Source organism: Eptatretus burgeri, chromosome 3, assembly GCF_056783735.1.
Source record: "Eptatretus burgeri isolate ZD-2024b chromosome 3, Ebu_testis_v1, whole genome shotgun sequence".
NCBI lineage: Eukaryota > Metazoa > Chordata > Myxini > Myxiniformes > Myxinidae > Eptatretus > Eptatretus burgeri.
The window spans coordinates 110,832,972-110,856,381 of NC_140963.1; the positions used below are offsets into that span (position 1 = coordinate 110,832,972).

The 23,410-nt window shown below is 45.1% G+C and overlaps 1 protein-coding gene across 1 annotated transcript in view; it reads right to left on the bottom strand.

Moving 5' to 3' along the window:
• Window positions 1–1,062: 1,062 nt before the first annotated feature.
• LOC147030718 (rho guanine nucleotide exchange factor 11-like) overlaps window positions 1,063–23,410 on the bottom strand; it is a 32,304-nt gene continuing 9,956 nt past the window's right edge. The window contains exons 7-21 of the mRNA XM_085872194.1: window positions 21,795–21,926; window positions 21,542–21,682; window positions 21,221–21,300; window positions 20,931–21,053; window positions 19,181–19,298; window positions 18,598–18,698; window positions 17,744–17,821; window positions 16,290–16,365; window positions 15,908–16,075; window positions 15,646–15,733; window positions 11,481–11,631; window positions 9,043–9,135; window positions 3,954–4,167; window positions 2,713–2,918; window positions 1,063–1,234 (exon numbers count right to left, since the gene is read on the bottom strand). Coding sequence (XP_085728320.1) covers window positions 11,496–11,631; window positions 15,646–15,733; window positions 15,908–16,075; window positions 16,290–16,365; window positions 17,744–17,821; window positions 18,598–18,698; window positions 19,181–19,298; window positions 20,931–21,053; window positions 21,221–21,300; window positions 21,542–21,682; window positions 21,795–21,926 — 1,241 coding nt within the window. The 3' untranslated portion in view covers window positions 1,063–1,234; window positions 2,713–2,918; window positions 3,954–4,167; window positions 9,043–9,135; window positions 11,481–11,495. The remainder of the gene's footprint in view (window positions 1,235–2,712; window positions 2,919–3,953; window positions 4,168–9,042; window positions 9,136–11,480; window positions 11,632–15,645; window positions 15,734–15,907; window positions 16,076–16,289; window positions 16,366–17,743; window positions 17,822–18,597; window positions 18,699–19,180; window positions 19,299–20,930; window positions 21,054–21,220; window positions 21,301–21,541; window positions 21,683–21,794; window positions 21,927–23,410) is intronic.

The window sequence follows — 23,410 nt, forward strand, 5'->3', positions numbered from 1 at the left end:
TCTTCTCCATCCACAAGGTCTACAAATCAGTCTGGAAAGAAGGCTTCCTGTACAAGATACACAGACTCGGCATCAATGGCAGAATGTTCTGGTGAATCCGTGATTTCCTATCGAATCAAACTTTCCAAGTGAGAGTTGGTCAAGCCCTTTCTTCTGTGTTTCCCATGGTCAATGGTATCCCCCAGGGTAGCTGTCTTCGTCCCACCCTTTTTAACATCATGATGGATGATGCTGCCTCCTCTTTTGTGTCCCGCAGCAGGATATCTCCATTTGCGGATGATGTTGCTATGTGGGCCCGGAGCAGAAGCCTTCAGTTTACGGCCAAAAAACGCCAGGGGGAGGTTTGCAGGATTGAGCAGTGGGCCCAAAAATGGGGCTTCTCGATTTCTGAGCCCAAGTACAAGTTCTTTATTTTCTCTCGTAAAAGGAAGGTCAAGGACTTATCAATAAAAATTGATGGCAATTCTATTAAAGCTTCCCCTGATGTTTCCTTTCGAGGAGTTACTTTCGATAAGGGCTTTACCTGGAGACCCCATCCTAAAACACTTGGCGGCAGATGTGCCAAAGGCCTTAACCTTCCACAAAGTCTTGCAGGTACATCTTGGGGAGCTCATCAGGGAAGTCTCCTCCTATATAAAACCCTCTTCCGCTCCCAATAGGATTACGGCAGTCAGGCCTTTTGGGTCATGTGCAAAACCAACCGCAAAACGCTGGAAACCATTCAAGCCAAAGTGTACGGTTGTGTCTGGGTGCTTTTAAAAGCACGCCAATCTGTGCCCTGCTCGCGGAGGCTGGCGAGTTCAAGTTGATGTGTCGGTTGATGGAGTTTTCACAGGAGTACCACGCCTCGATAATCTCACGGTTCACCTTCAATGATGCTGCGTCAAGGATAGCTGCCTGATCGCATAAGAACGTGTGTGTGTGTGTGTGTGTGTGTGTGTGTGTGTGTGTGTGTGTGTGTGTGTGTGTGTGTGTGTGTGTGTGTGTGTGTGTGTGTGTGTGTGTGTGTGTGATGTCCACCTGTACATGCAGTGTGACATGCAAAGAATAAAACATTTGCAATTGTGATTTAATGTACTTCTTTATTTCAGTCAGCACGTAACACAGCGAGCACACAAGCATTCTTCAAATGTCAACTCCATGTTGGAGCTTCCATGAAGACCTTTGGAAAACTCGATAGGCTCTGGTTGATTCGACCATAATCTTCTTGCAGTTCTTCTTCAAGCCGAGTAATCTGTGGCCAATGCAACAAATCCACAATTAATCTTTTCACTTCACAAAACGTGCAATGCACAAAAAACAAAAACGTTTTACAAACTGATTTTCGAATCATTAATGGAAGTCAACACAAGAATTCTCAAGAGAGATGTCACAAAACTTCTGTTAAACCAACCAGGCTACAATAACTCAGGTACAACTTTCCATTAAAACCACAAAAATTTCAAAAGCACAAAAAGTCTCAAGTTAAGGTCTCTGGTATTCCATCCCACAGAAAAGCCACAGCGAATAATTATGGAGAAGTCGGCAGATGCTTGTCACCTTCCCAACTCATCCACCTACTTTTATCATAATTTTTCCACATCATTTTGAAACATCATGTTATTTATCATTTTTGATCCTGTCTCTCAATGGTGAAGAATAACTTGAGAAATTTTCGTATCCACATCTCCATCTTCACCAAAATCGAACCAATTCGTCCTTGTCACACACCCAACCTATCGACCAAGTTTCATCCAAATCTATCAATAATGTTTTGAGATATCCGAGTCACAGACAGACAAACAGGTGCAGAAGTGATCTTTATTGAATACTTCTGTTTGGACCTTTCAGAAACGAAAAAAAACATGAAAGAATTGTAAGCAGTTGAAATAAATGAAGCCCACATAATTCTTTGTCCGAGCCGTGAAGCGAGAGGCCTGAAGCATGTCTTCTGTGCACGTGCACAGCTTACAACATGATATTTATCTTCACTGCTTACTTGCTAAAAGTTACTCCCTCTTAAACTTCACTTTCGCAAGAGACTACAAAGTCTTTTGTTCTCAAATGCTCCAGCGGCAATATTTGACATTGAAATGTTTTACTCTTTTGAAATGACAATGAAATGTGAGGGAGGCAGAAAGCACGAGCATTGTAAAGTTCCATTTCTAAAAGTCAGTTGTGCGTGGAGTCAGGCCAGCTGTGCAGTCAGCCAATGGGTGAAGGACACAGCTTGACAAATTCGGTGTGCTGGCCTTTGGCCATATTATATGTCACGAGATATGTGTTAACCAATGAGATTGCACAGAAATGAAAAAGCCAGAAAAGTGATCTTTAAATGCTCAGGTGATTGATGAAAATACCCTGAGGACAATCACCAGATCGATGTGGGTTGTGTGCCAAATTTGATGGTTAGCGGTCCAGCAGTCCTTGCAAAAAACGTGGACAGATAGAAATCCGATGAATCTTATTTATTAGATTCCTCCATCCTCCCTCATCTGCGTTTCCCCAAAACCCCAAGTCCTCTGTTTTGAAGGCTTATGACTGGACTTTTTATTAAAATTCCACTTTAGTGCTATTATTAGAACAAAACTAATCGTGGAATTCTTACTCATTACAGTCACAAGTTTGTCATTGCAATTCTGCCTGAATTCCTTGATGTGCAAAAAAAAACCAGCAGACCATCAACAGAAACGAAAATCGAAATATGAAAAACAATCAAAACAGTGTACTTGCCTTCACAAGCCGGTGTCGTGATGAAAACTTGGACACTTCATTAATGACAGACAATGCTTCGCACAATAAAGTTTTTCCACATGTGCAAGACAATGTTGAAGTGATGAATGAATGGAACGTGTTTTTTTATTCATGGCGTGGATCATCCGTTTCGTTTCATGACGTTTCATGACGTGGATCATCCAATGTCAACTTCGTCAGAGGCACTGAGGAAAAAAATTCAGAAAATACTGTTGTGACAATACACAGGAGGGGATGCACAATTTCTAATCAACAGCATTTGGTTGCAAGCTGCTCATTTGTTGTTAGACAATTAAATAAATACAATTTGGCAACATTATGCCTGTGTCATATCCACATCCCAAAATAAAACCAAATTGAAACGAGAAGGGCACTTGGTGGAGCGCATACCTCCGCCATGTAATGCCTGATCCACGAGAACATATCGGGCCCAACACATTTTTAAAATATCGTGGTATATATCGTTTTTGGCCATATCTCGCAATGGTGAAGAATCACTTTGTAAATTAAATAACTCTCGTATCCAGATCCAGATTTTCACCAAAATCAAATCGATTAGTCATGGTCACACACCCAACTTTTCCACCAAGTTTAATCTGAATCCATACACAACTTTGAGATATCATGCTATCTATCATTTTTAGCCCTATCCCTCAATGGTGAAGCATCATTTTGAAAAATTATCGGATCCAGATCTTCACCACCAAAATTTAATCAATTCTTCCTCGTCACAAATCAAGTTTTGTCTGAATCCATCAACCTTTTGCGATATCGTACAATATATCATTTTTGGCCTTCTCTCTCACTGGTGAAGAATCACTCTGAAAATTTGAGTCGTTGGATACGGATCTTCACCAAAATCTATCCAGTTCGTCCTTGTCACACACCCAACCTGCCCACCAAATTTCATGTGGACCCGTAAACAACTTTTTGAGATATCGCTCGGTTGTTCCGGCAAATGGCTGCTTTCTGGCGTTGAACAGCGCACAGAACATTGCATCATAAGCCAGGCCTGTGTTAATTGGGCGATGCATCTCGTTCAATGGTGAGGGGAGAATGAGCGCGATAATTGACGGTTGGAGGTCACGTGCAGCGATGCACCAATCGGCAAGCAGGATTTGGCTAAAGTCTGCTTGAGGCTCCACCCACACTGGTCACCCATAAAACAGATGGAAGGACCACCTTCCTAATGGTTGGTGACAGCTCTGATAGCTTCTTACGGTTGGAGACAGCTCTTGACAGTTGGTTACAGCTCCTGACGGTTGATTACAGCTCCTGACGGTTGGTGACAGCTCCACAAGCTCCTGACGGTTGATGACAGCTCCTGACGGTTGGTGAAGCTGTTGAGGGTTGGTCACAGCTTTTGAGGGTTGGTTACAGCTCCAGACAGTTGGTTGAATGAACATTTGATTGATTTGAATTCATCCATTTCATCTACAAGGAAATAAAAAGTTATTCAGTTTATGTATTTTTTTAAGTAATAAATTCCTTGTTGACGTTTCAACCTGTCCGTGATTGTCATTTCCTTCCATTGATCCAGCATCGTCCAAACTTCGACAGACTGGGAGGTAATTCCCAAAATAATTAACCTGTCATCATCAGCATGCACAAGTGGTAAACGCTCAGCTGCATTACTTAAGATCCAATCAAGATAAGATTTGTGCATCGCCGAGGGCGCGTTCCCGGTCAGGAGGCCACGTGACCTCAAATTAAATGGAAAATGAGACGGTGGACACTGGAACTCATGGTTAACTGATAAGCATTCATGGTTGTTAAGCAATCCGCAACACCACAAAGTTTACTGTGAGCAGTGGCCCTAGGTCCGGTTCTTCTGAGGAGAAACGATGATTAACCCCCTCAAATTACATTCGGTACCCATGACCATAACAATTTTCACATATATATATATATATATATATATATATATATATATATATATATTTATATATATGTATATATATATATATATATATATGTATATATATCTAAATTATATATATATATATTTGTATATATATATATATATATAAATATATATATATATATATATATATATATATATATATATATATATATATATATATATATATATATATATATATATATATATATATATATATATATATATATATATATATATATATATATATTGTTACGGCTGTGGAAATTCGCATTACACCTTAAAGGGCCCTCAGGTGAGATATCTCCAGAGGTACATGTGTAGTAAGCCCAAACCCGTTGTATAGAGGGAATTTATGTGATCCATCTGGGCTGCGACGCTTTGAGTTCGCCATTTCTCTGTTCTGTCTTTAATTTCAAACAAACAGCATCTCAACAACCACGCCATCCCCACCACAGCGCCAACCACACGACAACGACGACACCTCCACCACCTACGCTACCACATCATCACTTCTACAACGATTCGCAAACACCACCACTTTCGCCTTTACCTTCACAACTTCATCCCACATCATCGATTCTACGGCCATTCCCAAACACCACCAGTCAACACCAAACGTCGTGTTCCCGGAGCCGTTCGGCCATGGAGGCTGAACGCGTCGATCCGCGGATCAGGAATGCTTCACACCCACTTCTCCTCCGTCCAATGGGCAAGTGCGAGGCGGCTTGGCCCCGCCTCCAGGCGGTGTAGGTGAATTCCGTCCATGTCCGACTATGCAAATTTTAGGATCAGGGGAGGTTCACGCCCATTTTTGCCCCACCAATGGCTGACCGGGGGGGGGGGCGGTGTGGCCCCGCCTCCAATCGCGTCCTGATCCGGGAATTTGCATATCGGCGCCTCCTGAGAGCTATAAAATGATGAGCGCAAGGCGACTCGTGAGGAGAGAGTGGAACTGGGAGTAGAGTGTGGAACTGGGGAGTTGGTTGTGAGAGAAGCGAGAGGCGTGGAGCGTGGAGCGTTGAGCGGTGGGAAGCGGAGTTGAGAGTTGAGCTGGAAGAAGGGGAATGCGCACGGTGGAGCTGCAGGCGGCGGGTCAGAGCAAGGGAGCTCAGGTCTGAGGCAAGGAGGACGGCGGTCGGCGAAGAGGTTGCGGTGTGGGGGATCGCTCGTCTCGTCACGGGACCCAAGCCAGCCAGCCACTCCCGTCCCCCAGGGCATCAACAATTTCCCTTCCCCCGCGCTGAGATAGTGCAAAGGGGGCCCCGTTGCTCCCCCACCCCAAACGTGGTGCCAACGAGCATGCCAGGGGCACGGAGTCGGGGTACAGCAGCGCGGACACTTTGCGGCTAGCCCGTCACGAGGATGCGGGTAAGACCTCCCCGGTCTCGCAGACCTGGCCGCTCCTCGAGGTCCCGTACACATTTGGCCTACGGGCCAGTCTGCCTCCTTGTCTGTGAGGGTGGCTTCCTTCTTTTGCTTTTGTGTAAATGTGTGTTGGCGCCGTCTGTGAAGTAAAACTGTGTAAGTGTTGCCGTGTGTACGCGTATCGTCGGTTTTAACTGCTTTTCTTACATTTGCTTTTTGTGCATTTTTGTATGGCTGTATATACGTGCTTTCCATGTGTCGTGTCATAAAATGCTTGTTTGTTGAACTGTGCCCGTTTCGCTTCTTCTTTTCTCTATTGAATCTCCATCCTGCTTCACGTAAGGGGTTCGTAGTGGGTGCAACATCCCGGTAATTAATCGGAACCGTCAAGGCAGATGATAACACCACTCGGTTATCACTGTAGCACGGAACGGACCACTTCAGTGGTTCGTGTCCAGAGTCGGCCTGTGGCGTGGTACGATCGCCCGGTCGACCATTCACGCAGGTACTTAGGTAGATCGAATTGGGCGAGCAACCCTATCCTGCGCGGGTGGGCAATTGGCACGATCGTGGTGAGGTTAAACCCCCACCCGTGACTAGCTCCCGGCGTTGTTCCGAGAGGGTCACGACGAAATTGTCCGTCTGGTGGGCGACGTGTCGCGATTCGAGTTACGTGGTCGTTCACACGCCGGCGGGCGCGAATTTGCAACAATATATATATATATATATATATATATATATATATATATATATATATATATATATATATATATATATATATATATATATATATATATATATTGTTGTGGTTACCAAAGTCGCAAACCACCATTCAGGTCCCTTAGGTGAGGTATCTCGGTAAGTACATGTGTAGTTAGGCCCGAACCCGTTGTCTAGTGGGAATACATGTCATTTATGCGTGCTGCGACTCTTCAGGATAGCCGTTTTTCTTTTGCTATCTTTATTTTGGACCAACCGCCATGATTACCACCACAACCACAACATCAACCACCAACCACAACGCCGCTTCACCACAACCGCCACGACCTTCACGTCACACCTCGCAACCGTCGCATCGCCACCGTTCTTGCGCCGCCTGTGGGTACCGGTGTTGGACTCGTGCAGGGCGCGCGCCGAACAGCGTGTACAAAATCACGGATTTTGTGCTTCAAAAACGGATCTAAAACGACACACGCCCACTTTTTGCCGTCCAATCGGTGAGCGAGGGGCGAATTGGCCCCGCCCCCAGGGCGATCGATATATGCAAATTTATGGATCAAAAAGCATTCACGCCCACTTTGTCTCGGGCCAATGGGGAGCGAGGTGAAAGGTCGAAGGGAGGGGGTCAAGGATGAGAGGGCGAAACTACGGGGCTGATAAAAGGACCGTGTTCGTGAGTCCAGAGTAGGAGAGGAAGAGAGTAGGAGAGGAAGAGAGTAGGAGAGTCGAGATCAGAGAGTTAAGACTTCGCGGGCGGTGGAGTTGGCGAGAAGGAGCTGGTCGTCGTGTGCGTTGGAGTCGGAACGGAGGGGACGGAGCTGTGGAGAGGCGGCGAGGGCAGACGAGGGGGTGCCCGCGTCGTGCAGGGAGCTGCACCCGAGGGAGGCCGACAGCGCGACCTGGCCGAGGTGGAGACGCTCGTCGCGGGACAATAAAAATCCTCTATACCCCGAGCATCAGCAACCCCCTCCTGTTTCCCCCCGCGCTGAGATAGTGCGACCAAGGGGGCCCCTTTCCCACCCCCTACCAGACACTGTCCGCGGGGCCCGCGGAGTTGAGGCGCCATCGCCGCTCCTCGTCTCATCACCAGACGGGTAGGCCGACCCGGTCTCGGCCTCAGGCCCGCCTCATCCTTGAGGGTATTTCTTTTCCTTGGTTTTGGGTATGTGTTGTCGGCGCCGTCTGTGAAGTAAAATTGTATAAGTGTTGCCATGTGCTCGGTAGTCGGTATTAGCTCTGCATTGTGTTTTCGCTTTTATATTTGCTTTTTGTGTAAATGGAATTGTGTTTTTCTTTTCTGTGTGCTTTTGGTGGAATTGTATACGTGTGCTTCCCGTGTGCCGCGAATAAATGTGCTTTGTGTTGAACTGTTTCCCGCTTCGCTTCGTCATTTCTCCCATTGAATCCTCATCTTGCTTCACGTAAAGGGTTGGTAGTGGGCTGAATACGCCCGATAATTAATCGAACCGTCGAGGTCGACGATAACACCGCTCGGTTATTCTGATAGTACGGAACGGGTCGCTTAAGTGGCCCGTGTCCGAAGTCGACCTGCGGCGAGGTGCGATCGCCCGGTCTACCCTCCGCGTGGGTACTTAGGTAGGTCGAATTTGGCGAGCAACCCTATCCCACGCGGGGGCTGATTGGCTCGATCGCGGTGAGACCGAAAGGTCCACCCGTGACTGGTTCCCGGCGTTAGTCCGAGAGGGTCACGACTGGATTGTCCGTCCGGTGGGCGACGTGCCGCGATTCGAGTTACGTGGCCGTCAGCACGCCGGCGGGCGCGAATCCGTAACAATATATATATATATATATATATATATATATATATATATATATATATATATATATATATATATATATATATATATATATATATATATATATATATATATATCCCTCTGTTGTAAGAGGCGACCAGGGTTGCGTCAGGAAGGGCATCCGGCATAAAACATGTGCCAAATCACTATGCGGATCATATGGATGATCCGCTGTGGCGACCCCTATCCGGAGCAGCCGAAAGAAGAAGAAGAAGATATATATATATATATATATATATATATATATATATATATATATATATATATATATATATATATATTGTTGCAGACCCGGGGTCGGGGTGTTCCCACAAGGCTCTCCGGAATCGCAGGCCATCACAAAAGAATAACTGTGAATTGGTGGGTCGTGAATCGACCACAAATGCCAATAAGTCGACCACATGACTTGTATTGGGCTCCTCCGTCTAATTAATACCGTTACCTTAATGTAATTACTGGAGAACACACCCTCAGTACACACTTGCTCAAACCGGATCATCTTACCAGATCAGATTCAGTCGAGCGGAACTGCCCAGCATGTACCGGCAAGGAAACAGATCGTTGGGGAATAACAGCGAAGCTCGGGTGCAGGCCATGCTGGACCAATGAAAGAAAACAGGAAAACGAGCTGGGAACATTTCTCTATAACACATGTATTTACAATCGAGCGAGGAAAAGTATGTGGCACAGAGAATGGGGTTTATTTTTATGTACAGCAGGGGATAGCAAGGAATTTGTGGGGTGTGGCAAAAGGCAACTTTTAAAAGACAGAGCAAGATTATCCCGACTATCTTCTACAATCTTACTTCATCTTGGACAGGCGCCATCAAACACACACACACACACACACACACACACACACACACACACACACACACACACACACACACACACACACACACACACACACACACACACACACACACACACACACACACACACACACACACACACACACAGAGTGAGAGAGCAAAGATCGAAAGAGAAGGGTGAGGTTGAGCACCCTCCAAATACCTGGCATGGTCGGCTGACCAACGTGGACCATGACGCTTCGGGAGGGGTCGTTGGAAATATATTGGTGTGTCCAGTGTGGGAGTGAGGAGGTGCGATGTAGGCGACATTAGTGTTACGGTGTCGTGCCAGAGGAAAATGGGATTGCGAGTCAGTAATGTTCTTCTTTGTGCATCCACAGAAGACAGGATAGAGGGGTGGACAGAGAGAGCAGAACAGATGTATGAGGAGAAAGATCCCGAACCTAACCGTTTAACAGTCTGTATGTGAAGCATGAACCTCTTTGGGATGCTCTGCCTGAGCGTTCCCACCTTGTGATATGGCGCATTATATCCTGCTTATTTATTCGCCGGGGCTCAAGGCAACGTGCGCTCCGCACTGGTTCGTCTGGCTGCGCAGGGGTGGTGGGACTTCGACAGCAAGGCAGGGAGTGTCAAAGGATGGCAGTCACCTCGGATCAGGTTCTCGAGGAAGAAGAAGCTCTCCAAGAAGAAGCGCATTCTGGACGGCAATCGGACACAAATAATGTTCTGAAGAAGAGGCTCGAATGACTCCACGCTACCCTTTTTATAAGCCCTAGGTGAAGGGTGGGGTGAGGAACGGAAAGCGACGCACTGTGGGCCAAATCCTGCACTTCTGTTGGGCCACAGCGGCCCTAGCCATGCCCTGCTTGGCTCTGGGACCAGAAACCGGCTCAGATGCCTCCCAGCACCGGCATGGCTCGAAGCCCATGACTGATCATGGGGCATGCTCCCCAAGCCGGCATCCCGGCCCTGAATGTGCACCAAGTGCAGTCTGAATGTCGGATGGCAGCGGGCTTTCTTTGCCACCCACGGGCTCCTTCACGAGTCAAAATGCACACCCGGGATCTGAACCAAACTCTCGGATCACCCTTCTGATTCACACTCAGGACCCGAACCCCTCCTCATTGCTCTCGGTCTTGCCGTGGTGTGACGACTGGATGAGGGCTGTATCAATTCCGGATGCTCACCTGGGACGTTTCCGGTGAGACGCGGTGGAGCTATTGGCGTCTCTTGCATTGTTGAGCATCGCGCGGTACCATGCACACTCTGACGCATGGTGCTCCTCAAAATAGAGTGGTGAATTGTGGTGATGCAGAGGTATGAGGGAGAGTGGGAATATTTTTCCTATGTGCGGGAGGCGTTTGTGGTCAAAGTGGTGAGATTTGATGAGTGAGTTGTGGAGTTAGGTGCGGTGCCAGTTGGGAATTGGCATGCAGATTTAAATTAAATAATGGCACGCGAATTCTCGTGTGTGGGTTATTTAGTGTGCAGCAGGGATGGGGATGATCCGAGCCACGGAAGGCATCGCGGCGTGCTTTTTAACAATTTCCCATTGAATGGCGTGTGTGCATGTATGCTTGTCATGTACTATGGCAAAAAGGAAAGGGTTGGAGTGCAGGTAAGAGTATGAATCAGAGATCACTGTTTGTAGGGCACCATTGCCTTGAGGCATGCCGTTTTGCATACAACAACAACAACAACAACAACAACAATATATGTGCATAAATACATGGTCTCGGCTCATGGAAGAAACCGCTTAACCTCACTATGTCAAACTTTAAACATATCATCTGATACCCAGGGTGCACACAGTGTGAAAATGATGAAGACATGGGTCATGTGGTGTGGCAGTATACAATTAAATCTTGAGATGTATATCGAGGATGTGAATTGATCACATGGGGCAAGCATGGCCTCAATCTAAGCTGTGTTGACAGGTATTGCTGGCCACAGCGCTGCTCAATTTACAATACAACCAACCGATGAACAACTTCCATTTTGTCCGAAGCTGTGAAGAAAATTCAAAGGTAAATGTGACCGCAGCAAGAAACGGAGTGGTGCACTGGAAACGGGGGTAGAAAAAGGTGCAATGATAAAATGTCAGGGGAGTGAAGCTGTGGGCAATACCTGGAAGTGACATTTTCAGTTTGAAAACATGATCTTCATGACTTTTTTTTCATTGCGATGCAGACATGGTGGGCCCTGCAACTTCGAGAAGTGGTCGGAGCAGCCATGTAGCTTTTGCTTCTTGCAAGCTTCCTCCAGGAAGTGCATCCAGCTGCAAACACAAAAAATGGATCTTCCCAAAAAACAGAAGTCGATTCTGTGCTCATTGAAATCTTTTACATTTTTAAATTGTCTGAACCTAATGTAAACCAAATGAGTTGGGCCATCGATGAATATTCAACAACAATTGGATCAGAAAACACATCTTTCTGTGAAAATTATTGGTTGAATTTATTTGAAAACTCTTTGATTTCCTCTCCATTTCATGTTTTCACTGAAAATTAACCGATGAAAATAAACCCTCTGAGATTTTCATTTCTTTATGAGAAGCAAAGACTAAGTATTATAAGTGGGAGGTGTATACTTGTGATAAATGTATTTTAAACAAAGATAAACTCGTAAAACGTCCGAGAAAAATCATCTTTTTTATCATTATATATTGTTTCGGTTGTGAGGTCGATGGAAGAATTTAATGGAGAATTCAGGATTTAATTGGGTTGTTTGGTCCATGGACGTGTGGGACACATGTCAATGTAATTAAGTAGGGAAACTGTGAGCTTCAGTGTCAAGTGTCACCAAACGGGGGGGGGGGTGGTGTCGTGTTTTCTTTCTTATATACATTGTCGAAGCTCGAAGGAGAACGAACACACAATGCACAACAATTGGGACAGGAGGCAAGAGGGGCAGGAGAGGGAAGGACAAACAGTGGGGAACAGAGACATTCAGAGATCTGTGGAAGGGAGAGAGATGGGGAGGGGAACATGGGGAAGACAAGATGGACACCACAGAGACTTTCAGGAAGGAAGGCACAGAATTTGAAGGTGGCGGGTTTCGGGTGGATTAATGGGGGTGGAAAAGATTGTGGTTTTGGATGCTGGAAGAGAAGAGGTGGGGGTGAACAGCTGTTTTGAAGACCTTGAGGGAAGAATGGGATTGAAAGTGTGTGGGAGTTTATTCCAAAGGCGGGGAAAAAGAGGAATGAAAGAGTGAAGGTGAGGAGTGATTTGCGATTTTGGTGGTTCTACCAGAACTTGAGCGCCCGGCGGAAATATGGTGGGGGGGGGAACCTATTACAGACAGAGTGCGGGGTGGAGTGAGACCGGAGAGGTGACGGTAGAAGACAGAAAGACCACCAACCTGCCTGTGGTGAGAGAGTGAGACTCAGCCTCAGAGAGAGGCCCAAAGACTCAGCCTCACCATGGGAGATACCAATGATCCAAATGCGTTGGTTGTCACAGCGTGAAGCCGAGAAAGGTGGGGTTAATGGGAAGGTGTTAATTAGCTAGGGTTTAAGAATAAGCTTCCCCAGTATATAGTTGTCCTCCTGTGACCTTTCCTGATATTTTTTATGACCAAAACCATGATGGGAAACAAGCAAACGTGCCGAGCAGGCAGAAGCCCCACCTCCCAGGGTGATGGCACGCAAACTCACGCCCCCGAGGCTGATGATTGATGGGCGTGATGTCAGAAGCTCGCCGAGCAGGCAGAAGCCTTGCCTTCCCGGGTTTCGTGCGAGCAAGCCATGCCCCGGAGACGAAGGATGATTCGGTGTGACGTCGAAAAAGTGGGGTTGGTTGCACATTGAAGGAGAGTGGAGTTCAGGTTAAGCGCACGCACGAGGCAGAGTTGAGTTGAGGGAAGGAACACAAAAAAAAAAGAAGTTCAAAATGGATGGAGTTAGGAGATGGCCTGTAAGAACAGGGCTTTAAGGCTGCCTTTCCCTCGACGCACAAAAAGTGGGGCACGGTTCTTGTCCTCGTGTTGAGGCGATCTGGCTCCCATGGTGAAGCAAGATGCTGGCCTTTGGCTCTTGGTTGAGTTGTGAAAAATGGACCACGATCCTCGTGTTTGTCAAGTTGAGGTCGGTGACGACGATCGATGCATGAAGTAGCTGCACTGGGTCTCTGAGCCTTGGTGTTGAGTGGCACTCGTGGATTGATTGACATACGTTTGTCCTGCTGCGAGAGAAGCGACTTGGCGCCATTTTGCGCGCGTGTGCACGTGCTGGTGGAAGCGCCTCAATTCCAAATTCCACAAAGACAGCTGTGGGCCAAGCTCGCGACAAGAATAAAGGAAGGGTTTACGTTTTATTTTGCTCTCCTTTGTATTTAAGTCCAGGTAAAGAGGTGCCTCAACTTTAGGATTTATTTACTTCACGTTATTATCATTACCTTTTGAATTGTTGTCCTTTGTAAATATTTGCCTATTTTCTTTAAATGTGCTCATTTTGACAAACTGTATCCATGTATTTTTTGTGGGGTTCGAGTATAATCCACCCCCTCCCCCACCCCCCGTGCTGTGGTCCTCTGCCCCTCCGCCATTGCGCCCTTTTCCGGCATGCACGCATTCATGTCCGAGTTTCAGCTGTGGGCCTCCAAGGGAGAAGTTCAGCCATCCGGGGGCTGTTAACCGCCCGTCACCACAAAATTGGGTCGGGGGTTAAACCTGAACCGGCCACCCACGCGACAAGATATTGTTGTGGATTTCAGAATCGGATCCAAGTAATGCACACAACATCCGGGTACTCAGACAGATATTTCCATAAATGCAGGTTCAGAATCGACCCATCCCCTTGTCTGGTGGGATTCTCACTCTTTGATGCGTTGCAGAAGGGTAGAGAACAGATTTCATTTCTTTCTTATGGGATAACCTTTTCCTCTTTACGACACGTTCATGACGTATGATTTTACATCAGTTTTAATTTTCTGCATGAGCAATATTCAGCGTTCGTGCATGCGATAGATTACCGTCGGCCCAACGGAGACTCATTCTATTCTCTTTACGTCAAAACACATTGGCTTGGAAATCGACGACTTGTTTACACATTTTATTTGGGTTGTCATTTTAACACTGGACTCACAGGACATGTGAGTCATTAAACACCTCACGGGCTTTTCCTGAACACTTTATTCTGACTCAAACATGGCTGTGGTCTTGGATCATTTACCTCAGGCATCCACATTTTTCCATCGGGATCGACACCCAGTTCAGCAGCTCTGTGGACACTAACTGGCTGTTGTTCGTGTCCTGCTGAAAAGAGAGGTGATGGTTGCCCATTTACGTTTCATTGTTCCAGCAAATGGCTGCTAGCTGGCATTCGTCCAGCGCCCCAAGAATGGTGTCGTAAGCCAGGCCTGTGTTAATCGGTCGACCGTGCCAGGTATTGAGAGGCCGTTAATTCTCATCTACTCTCCTTCTCTCTGGCTAACAAATCTTCTGTGTGTGTGCGTGCATGTGTGTGTGTGTGTATGTGTGTGTGTGTGTGTGTGTGTGTGTGTGTGTGTGTGTGTGTGTGTGTGTGTGTGTGTGTGTGTGTGTATGTGATGGCACCTGTCATGGCATAAGTTAAGATTGTAGAAGATATCACGGGACAAGTCTGTTCTGTGTCTGCTTTTGTAAATTGCTTGCCTTTTGTCGTTCCCTACGAATTCCTTGCTATCCCTGCTGTACATAACAACAAAACCCATTTACTGTGCCACATACCTTTCCTCGCATGATTGTAAATAAATTCTTTGGATATAAATGTTCCCAGCTCGTTTCTGTCTTTTCCTTCAATGGTCCAGCATGGTCCGTATCCCAGCAGAACTGGGATGTTGTCCCCCAACAATTTGTTTTTCTCACCGGTACATCCTTGGCAGGTATGCTCGACTGCCTCTGATCCGGTAAGGTGAACCGGTTTGAACAAGGCGTACCGAGGGCGTGTCCAGCGATAATTAGATCAAGTGACCATTGAATGTAACCGGTTCCATTAGACGGAGGACCCTCAGTCACGTGATTTGGTTATTGGCGTTCACGGTCAGCTAGCGACCCGCCGCGTCACGGTGTTATCCGTGTGTGAAGGCCTGCAATTCCGGAGAATCTGGTGGGAACCCAAGGTATCGCCCCCCCCCCTTCGTGGTCTTCTCGCCTGACTCCGGGTCCGCAACAATATATTTTGTGAATTCAACTTTTTGCGATGTTTTCTCAAAAGGATGGCAAATATGATAACAAACACCCAAACACACATTCAATCTTTTCCAAGAAATATCTCCACAAGAACGAGAAAGAAAACATTGTGTGCACTCACGTGTCCTTATTCTTTGTGCTGGCAGCGATGAGTTCATGAATTTGTGGCCCCAATGGGGATGTTGTGATAACAAAGAATGCCCTTGCATCTGTGGCAAGAAAATTGGACAATCAAATGAAACTATTTGCATGATAGAGCAAAGAGATTTAAATTAGTCTCGACAGAGAACTCAATGCATTTGTGAATCAGGAGAGAGGGTGAAGGGAATCATGAAATATGACGTGACGAGACAGAAAACTGTGGTAAGAAAGGTGACACAGACCACTTGCGACAGGCCTGATCAGCACCGAGTCGAGCTTGATGACTGGGCTGAACGTCTGCTTGGCATCCTTTGCACTGGCAAATCTGTTGCTGTCACAGCGAAGCAAAAGCCGTTCCTTGTGTTTCTGCATCAGCACCAAAATGTCTTCGAGCAGCAAAACGTGCAGTTCTGGGAACAAACGATCGTGTCATGCAAGTGCAGGCAATCTTTCTGAGAAAGAAGGAGAATGCATGAGGCTCTATAGTGTAGAAATGGCTTCACCCTTGTTTCTTCGGTGTGCGATTGAGTCTTCAACACCCGTGCAAACAGACTGAATCAACTTTACTCAGGGTGCTGTGAAATTAAAGTTTTCTTTCCGTAACCAAGTGAGTCCTCAACTCACCAAAGGTCGTCTTCTTGTTCACCTTCCACAAAAGCTGCCCCTCATGGATCATATTCCGCTGTGTCAGGTCAAGGTTCTGGAGATGAGAGATCAATGACCCATCGTTATAAAGCACACACACACACAAAGGATGAATGGATGTTTTATACCGACTGCGGAGTCACAGAAGACCAAGACTTCAATGAAGTATAGGAATTAAGGAAGCATATCAAACGCAGCGGTCATTTCAAAACTCGAGAATGATTAGAGGTTAATAAACCTTCTGTGGGTGAGAGACAAAAATCTCCAGCTGGACCGACCCCAGATGGAGTCTCAAGAAATCAGCAGAAATTGACCCAAGGGATGCAACAATGCCATCCTCAAAACAAAGCGGTGTTTGACATCCGCAACCGTTTTAGCTCATTCTACCGCTGACGGGACCTTTACCCTGGACACGGAAGCAAGCCAGGAAGGATTGAGTGCAGTTTTGTCTCCAGCAAAGGGGCAGGGGTGGGGGCGGGGAGAGGCGTCGAAAGAGTGTTGGCATATGACAGTTTGGCCATGAGTAGACCAGAGCAAAATTATTGGGTTACTCGCAATGAGTCATTGGCAATGCGATTTGCCAGAAATGTTTGGTTATAACGGACAATTTCTCCCTGTAATGGCTGTGACGGTTCAAGGAACCCAACGATCAGATTGCAAGGTGGTTGTATTGCAGCCGTGTAATGTAATTGTGGCCCGTAGAGCCAGGAAGGCTCATGGGAATGCCGATGCACTCTGTCTGCACCCCTGCCTGAAAAAAAACCTGTAAATTCTGCATGAGGCATGAGGACAGGGACCAGTTTGGGGATTCCTCCCACAGTATCTTACTCCATTCAGCTTGGGTTTTCCACAAAACCCTGGGAGAGGATTTTGGAACTTTGGCATGGAGCACGGCCTCACAGAGGATTCCATGCTGGTGCCGGTGTACAAATGTGTTCGAGTAGAAAAGATCCAATGCGGAGGAGGTCCCCTCCTTGGAGCGTGAACAAAGTCGCATTTGGCTCAGTGGAAAATCCTGGAATTTAAAGATCACATCTTGTATCGCAAGTGGGTCGACATTGACTTTGAGGAAATTCCTGGCTGGTAATAATCCCAGACCAATTTAAAATCAAAATTTTATAACAATTGTATGGTGCCTGCCCCGGTGGACATTTGTGCGAGCCAAAGATAACATCTTGAGTCTGCTGAAAGTTATATTGGGTTAACATGGGGATTGGGGTGCGATATACAGGACTGTCGTTGAGCTTGCAACTCTTGCACTGTTTTAAAGAGACCGACATAGAGGATTGGGGTCTTACAAGCGTCATCCAAATCTGATCTTCTAAGGATCAAAGAAGTACAAAAAAAACATGTTCATATGCCAGTGCAGAATTTCACCAAGATCTCTCAAACACAAAAATAGATTTTGTAAAGGGAAAGTACAGCTTGGATACCTTGAACTCCAAGTCCAATGGATGACTTGAGCGCTGAAGGACTGACAGGTCCAGCTTTTTCTGGTAGTTCTCCAGTTTCTGATGATAATAGTGAGAGGTAAGAGGGTTATTTGGGCAACAATATTTAAGTGAGAAACAAACAAGAATGAGCTGTATATTCAAAGTACACTGCCACCATGCCAAATAAATAAATAACAATCCTCCAGCGCGTGACATCGCAGGTGCGCCTTCGGCTCACGGCGATGATGCCTTGCAGCACATGCAGTCAGAATTGGGAGGGAGTGGTGTCCAATAATTGAATAATTAAAATAAATAAATAACAATCATATAATTTCTTAATCAATTGGTTATTAGCATACCTAAACCACCACCATTTCATCCAAATCTGTAACTTTTTGAAAATTAAGTAATTAATCGAAAAAGTAATTAATCGAAAAAATAATAAATTAATTAAAAAAAAATTCACTGTCATGTCCAAATATCAGCATCCGAGCTCAAAAAGTGCCCGAGATATTGCCAGGATGAGAAGCAAAATAAATAAGTTATTAATAAATCGATAATAAGTATAAAACAATTAATTGATTCACCAAAAAATAAAAATGGCGTTTTTGCCAAAACACATCTTCACTTTTGTCTCCAAATTTCAGCTTCCAAACTCAAAGGATGGCTGAAATATCGGCCAGACAAACAAACCAAACAAGAAAACAGAATAAAAACCGAGTACTGCCTGCCTTCGGCACCTGTCGATGACGTCATGCATCGACGAGATATGGAATTGGGCAGGAACAGTGTACCACAAGGAAATGCCAAACAAGATTTAACAGGTGCTTCAAGAAAGAAAAAAAATGGTCCACCTGAATGTATTCCCGTTTCCGCACTGCTTCGTTTATGTGAAAGAGGATGTCGCGAGAACACTTCACAGCCTGCTGCAACTTATCCTTGTCTGGATGACAAACTGTAACAGATTTCAGAATATTGCTCACATGACCAAAATGACCCTTGCATCAAAAGCCCAACAAACCCACGTTCATCTCAGGAGAAGGGAATGCCTGCATCAGTATTTTTAATCTCCACATCAACACCAGTACGAGGAAGTTCAAAAGCCAATCATCCCTCTCATCCAAGAAGATGAGAGTGACAAATTCAAACTTGATCATCAAAGCTATTTGCAACTGTGAACACAAGCATAAAGTTTTCCTTTCAGTTTGCAAACCTCTTTACAGTATGTATGGCACAAATAATTGGACTGCAGAGCGTAGAGCATCCTCAGACCTCCAGCCTTTTCGGCTTGGTCTAAAACTGGCAAAGCTCGTTGGTATTTATCCAGATAGTTAAAATCAGCAAACAACATGACTGGTGTCAGATTATAAAATGTGAACTTTTCTATTATCCCACGAACCAATTAAAATAGCTAAAAACGTTCAATAATATACATACCTGCCGTGTACTTGAGCATATTTTCAAGAAGAAGTGGGTACTTTGTGAGACGTTGCATCTCCATCAGCATAAAGTCTTGGAACTGCAGACATCGGCATTTTGGGCTGCTCAGAGCTTCCTGTCGTCACCGTGAGAATTTCAGGGTTGGATATAGTACTTAGGTATAAAAAAAAGAAATAAATTCCATTGCTCGTTGAAGTGTCAGGTAGTTCCCAGTGATTTTGGCCAAAACAACGCAGAACTCAAGAAAATGTTCCAAATATTAAGACATGAAAAATGAAATGAAAAGATCCTGGAATCTGAAGAGCGTCAAAATTGAACCAGTGATCAATGGAGCAACATAAATGACGAAGAAAAACCTTACAGATATCTTAAAAGACATTTTCTCTGTGACAAGATAATAACAGAGAAAAGCAGAATCATGTATAACTGCAGAAAATATTGTGATGGATTTCAGAATCGTATCCGATGCACACCTCATGCACACCTCATCAAAGCGAAACACTCATGCACACCTCATCCAGGTCCTCAGACAGTTATTTCCATAAATGCATGTTCAGAATAGACCCATTCCCTTGTCTAGCTGGATTTTAACTCTTTGATGCATTGGAGAAGGGTTAATAATAGGTTCCCTTTCTTTCTTCTGGGATAACATTTTACTCTTTACTGCTGGTTCTACTTGGTACCTGGCTCTTGCGTACTAGATTCTTGGCGCCCCTGGTTCCTGGAGGTGACGACGTGACGTTGATTGGTGTTCGAGCCTATTTGCGGGTGGGTGCATGGCGAGGTATGGTGCTGGCGCGGACCCAGGCACGCACACACATTTGGGGTCATTTTATTGGACTCACGACGACTTCTGTCTTGGTTAGCTGAGACTGGATTTCTTTTCCCCTTGAATGATCTGCTGGGTACGGATGTCTTGTACTTAATTGTTAAGTGGGGCATAGTGACAAGCATCTGCTCTTTGTCTATTTTTCTACAACTACTTGTTGAATTCTTTATTCGTTTGAGATTATTTTGAATGATTTGAATTCATCCATTTACATCACAAGGAAATAGAAAGTTCTTCAGTTTATTTATTTTTCTCAATCATAAATTCCTTGATGACGTTTCAAACTGTCTGTGCTGGTTTCTGTCTGTGTGTTTCAACCAACCTGTCATTTCCTTGCATTGATCCTGCATTGTCCAAACATAGATAGACTGGGAGGTAATTCCCAAACAAATTAACTTGTCGTAGTCGGTGTGCACCAGCAGTCAACGCTCGGCCACCTTCCTGAAGATCTAACCAACACAAGATTGGTGCATCGCCAAGGGCACGTTCCCCGGTCAGGAGGCCACGTGACCTCTTGTTAAATGGCAAATTAGACAGTGGACACTAGAACTCATGGTTAACTTATTGGCTTTTGTGGTTGATAAGCAACCCACCATACCACAAAGTTAATTGTGAGTGGTGGCCCCAGCTTTGGTTCTTCCGAGGAGAAACAAGGATTAACTCTCTCATAAACACTCGGAACTCGTGACTGTAAGAATATATATATATATATATATATATATATATATATATATATATATATATATATATTATATATACATTATCTACCTTTGAAAAGGTTTTGTTCTTGTTCTCAAATATTTGAGGACATCATCATTTCCCCAAATAAATTATGCACTCTCTTAAGTCCTTTTGCAGAAACACAAAATGGCCCTTTACTGTACAGTACATCGATTGCCAGTGCGTTGCGTTACTTACAGCCATGAGCTGCTGGAAGTGAGACTCCTTCTGCTTGGCATGAACCATCTCCATAGCCATCGACTGCATGCTGCAGAACTCACATGCTTCCTTGGTCAGCGCTTGCCCTTGTTCGCCAGAAAACTGCGCATAACAACGGACGAGTAAATCATGCACATGATTGCCTATGTTTGGGTGATCATCAGTCATGTGCATCAATGGCCATTGTGTCGAAAGTAAAGTCGTTAGTGGGTGCACACAGGGGAGCGAATATTAGAAAATTATTTGTGAGAAACAAACAACCTGCTTACATAATATAGTACGAGATTCCCAATCTCATAAACCACGTCGTTTTTTTCACTCATCTTCTTCATGGACTCGTTAAAAGTTTCTGCACCGAGGGGGGCGGTGGGGGGGGGGCAGGGGGATACATGAAAAATAAATACATGCGTGTAAACACCAATGCTTGTTTCAAAAAACATGTTCAGGACCTTCATAGAGTTGTTCCACAAAGCAATTTCAACTTCAACAAAACTGCATTTTGAACTTTGACTTGAACTCAATTCTTGGCCAAAACGACTGATACCACTAAAATAAAGTATGAGATGACTCTTGGTCAAGCAGTGAGTCACCGTGTATGGGAACAATCTGGTCGATATTCAGGAAGATTTTCTGCAATTCCCTGGGGGTGAGTACAGGCTGCAGGTGAGTACGGAACACATCCTGCAGAATCTTGAGGTTCTGTACATGCTTGTCCTCAGTTTGAAATAGTTCTGCAAGAGTGCAAGGTTCCTGTCCTCAATACAAGATGCAGAAACTCAAACATATGCATGTCAACGAAAGCACAACAAAACTTGGAAAACTGTCCAGAAGTGAAACAACCACCTTCGATCACTTTCTGCCGGGTCATCTCACGAGGAGTACGTTTTTTGAGCAATTCCTCTTTGGCAGAGTCTTGGCAATTTGTAGCCTCGAGCCCCTGCCCCGACTCGGCCATTGCTGGTAAACGTTCTTGGCCTAATGCGGAAAGAGTGGGACAGTCAGACCTAGTGAGTGAGGTTAAGGCATTACCATTGCGAATTTGTCATTTGGTTAATATTGTGAAGTGGACGGATCTGGTGGTCGACCGATGGTGGATCCCTGCTCATGTCAGCATTGGTGGAAATGAGGCTTGTGATCTTGTGAAGAAGCATGCCCTTAAACTGCAAAATGTCACCCAAATCCCTCCTGGGACCATCAGAAATTATTAGTCTGGCCAAAGGCCAGATTGAGAAAAAAATGGCAATTTCAGTGGGACTCCAGCACGAAGGGAAGATTCTGTTACATGGTGCATCCAGATGTGGTATCTCCAGTTAAACTTCCCATGCTTTCCTGGAGAGACCAGGTAGCTCTTGGTAGGCTAAGACTCGGGCACTGTCGCCTCAATTCATATCTGTATAAAATTGCTTGCCACCCTTCGGGGTTTTCTGAGCCGTGAAGGAAACACGAATATCTGAATCATATATTCCAAAATTGCCCTATTTATGAGGGACATCGGTGGCATCTGGTACAGAATGTAGGAGTGAAGGGGATCAAGGTGTTGGATCTACCGGTAGCATTGAGGCTGATGAACCAGAAGCATCCACAACCCTGTAAGGTGGCACTAAAATTCCTGAAGGAGTGTGGGAAATCCATTTAAATTTCCTTGCACTCGATGGGATAATATGCGATTTTGATCACGTTCAGGTGCATGGTATGGAGCCTGCTGGCTCTGAAAGCGCCATCAAAATTCATAGAAGAAATAGAATAAGAAAAAGAGGAAGAGGAAGAGGAAGAAGAAGAGGAAGAATAATGATAATAAGAAGAACTACAACAACAAAAACAACAAAAACAACCAGTGCAGTTTCTTTGAGGCCACCATTTCACGGAGCTGCTCCATTGGTGCGTTATCTCAGCAAGTCGGTGAGTTATTCTCATTTCCACTGCAGGATTGTTTTATTTTATCCTGTAATCCTTCATTTTATCATCAATCACATTGCTATGTCGTGCTTCATGGGTATTATACATACTTTATATGTTTGCACGGAAAGCAAATTTTGGCGGGAAACCACACCGGCATTAGGCCTGGTTGCACAGGGTGCAATAAAATTCCAGAATTAAAGGTTTTTATTTCAGTAAATGTTCAAGTTGTAATCCGTGGTGTGCTCTGTCGTTGTAAAGTCTGTGATTTGTCATTTGAATGACTGTGTATGCAGTGTATCCATTTAAGTACTGATTTTGTCAAACATTCCTCATGAAGTATCAGGGATGACTGATCAATTGTCATCGAAATTTTTACACTCCAAATTGAACCTCATTTTCAGACTAATACTGAAAACATGGATAACAATCACATTTTTCTATTCCTTAAATGATGCGGAAAATGTCCCAATTATTTTGTGTTGCACAATTAAAACTAAAAGCGTTAATTATCTCTATTATAATACCAAGCTTGCACACGAAAAACTCGGCTCGCCGTCACA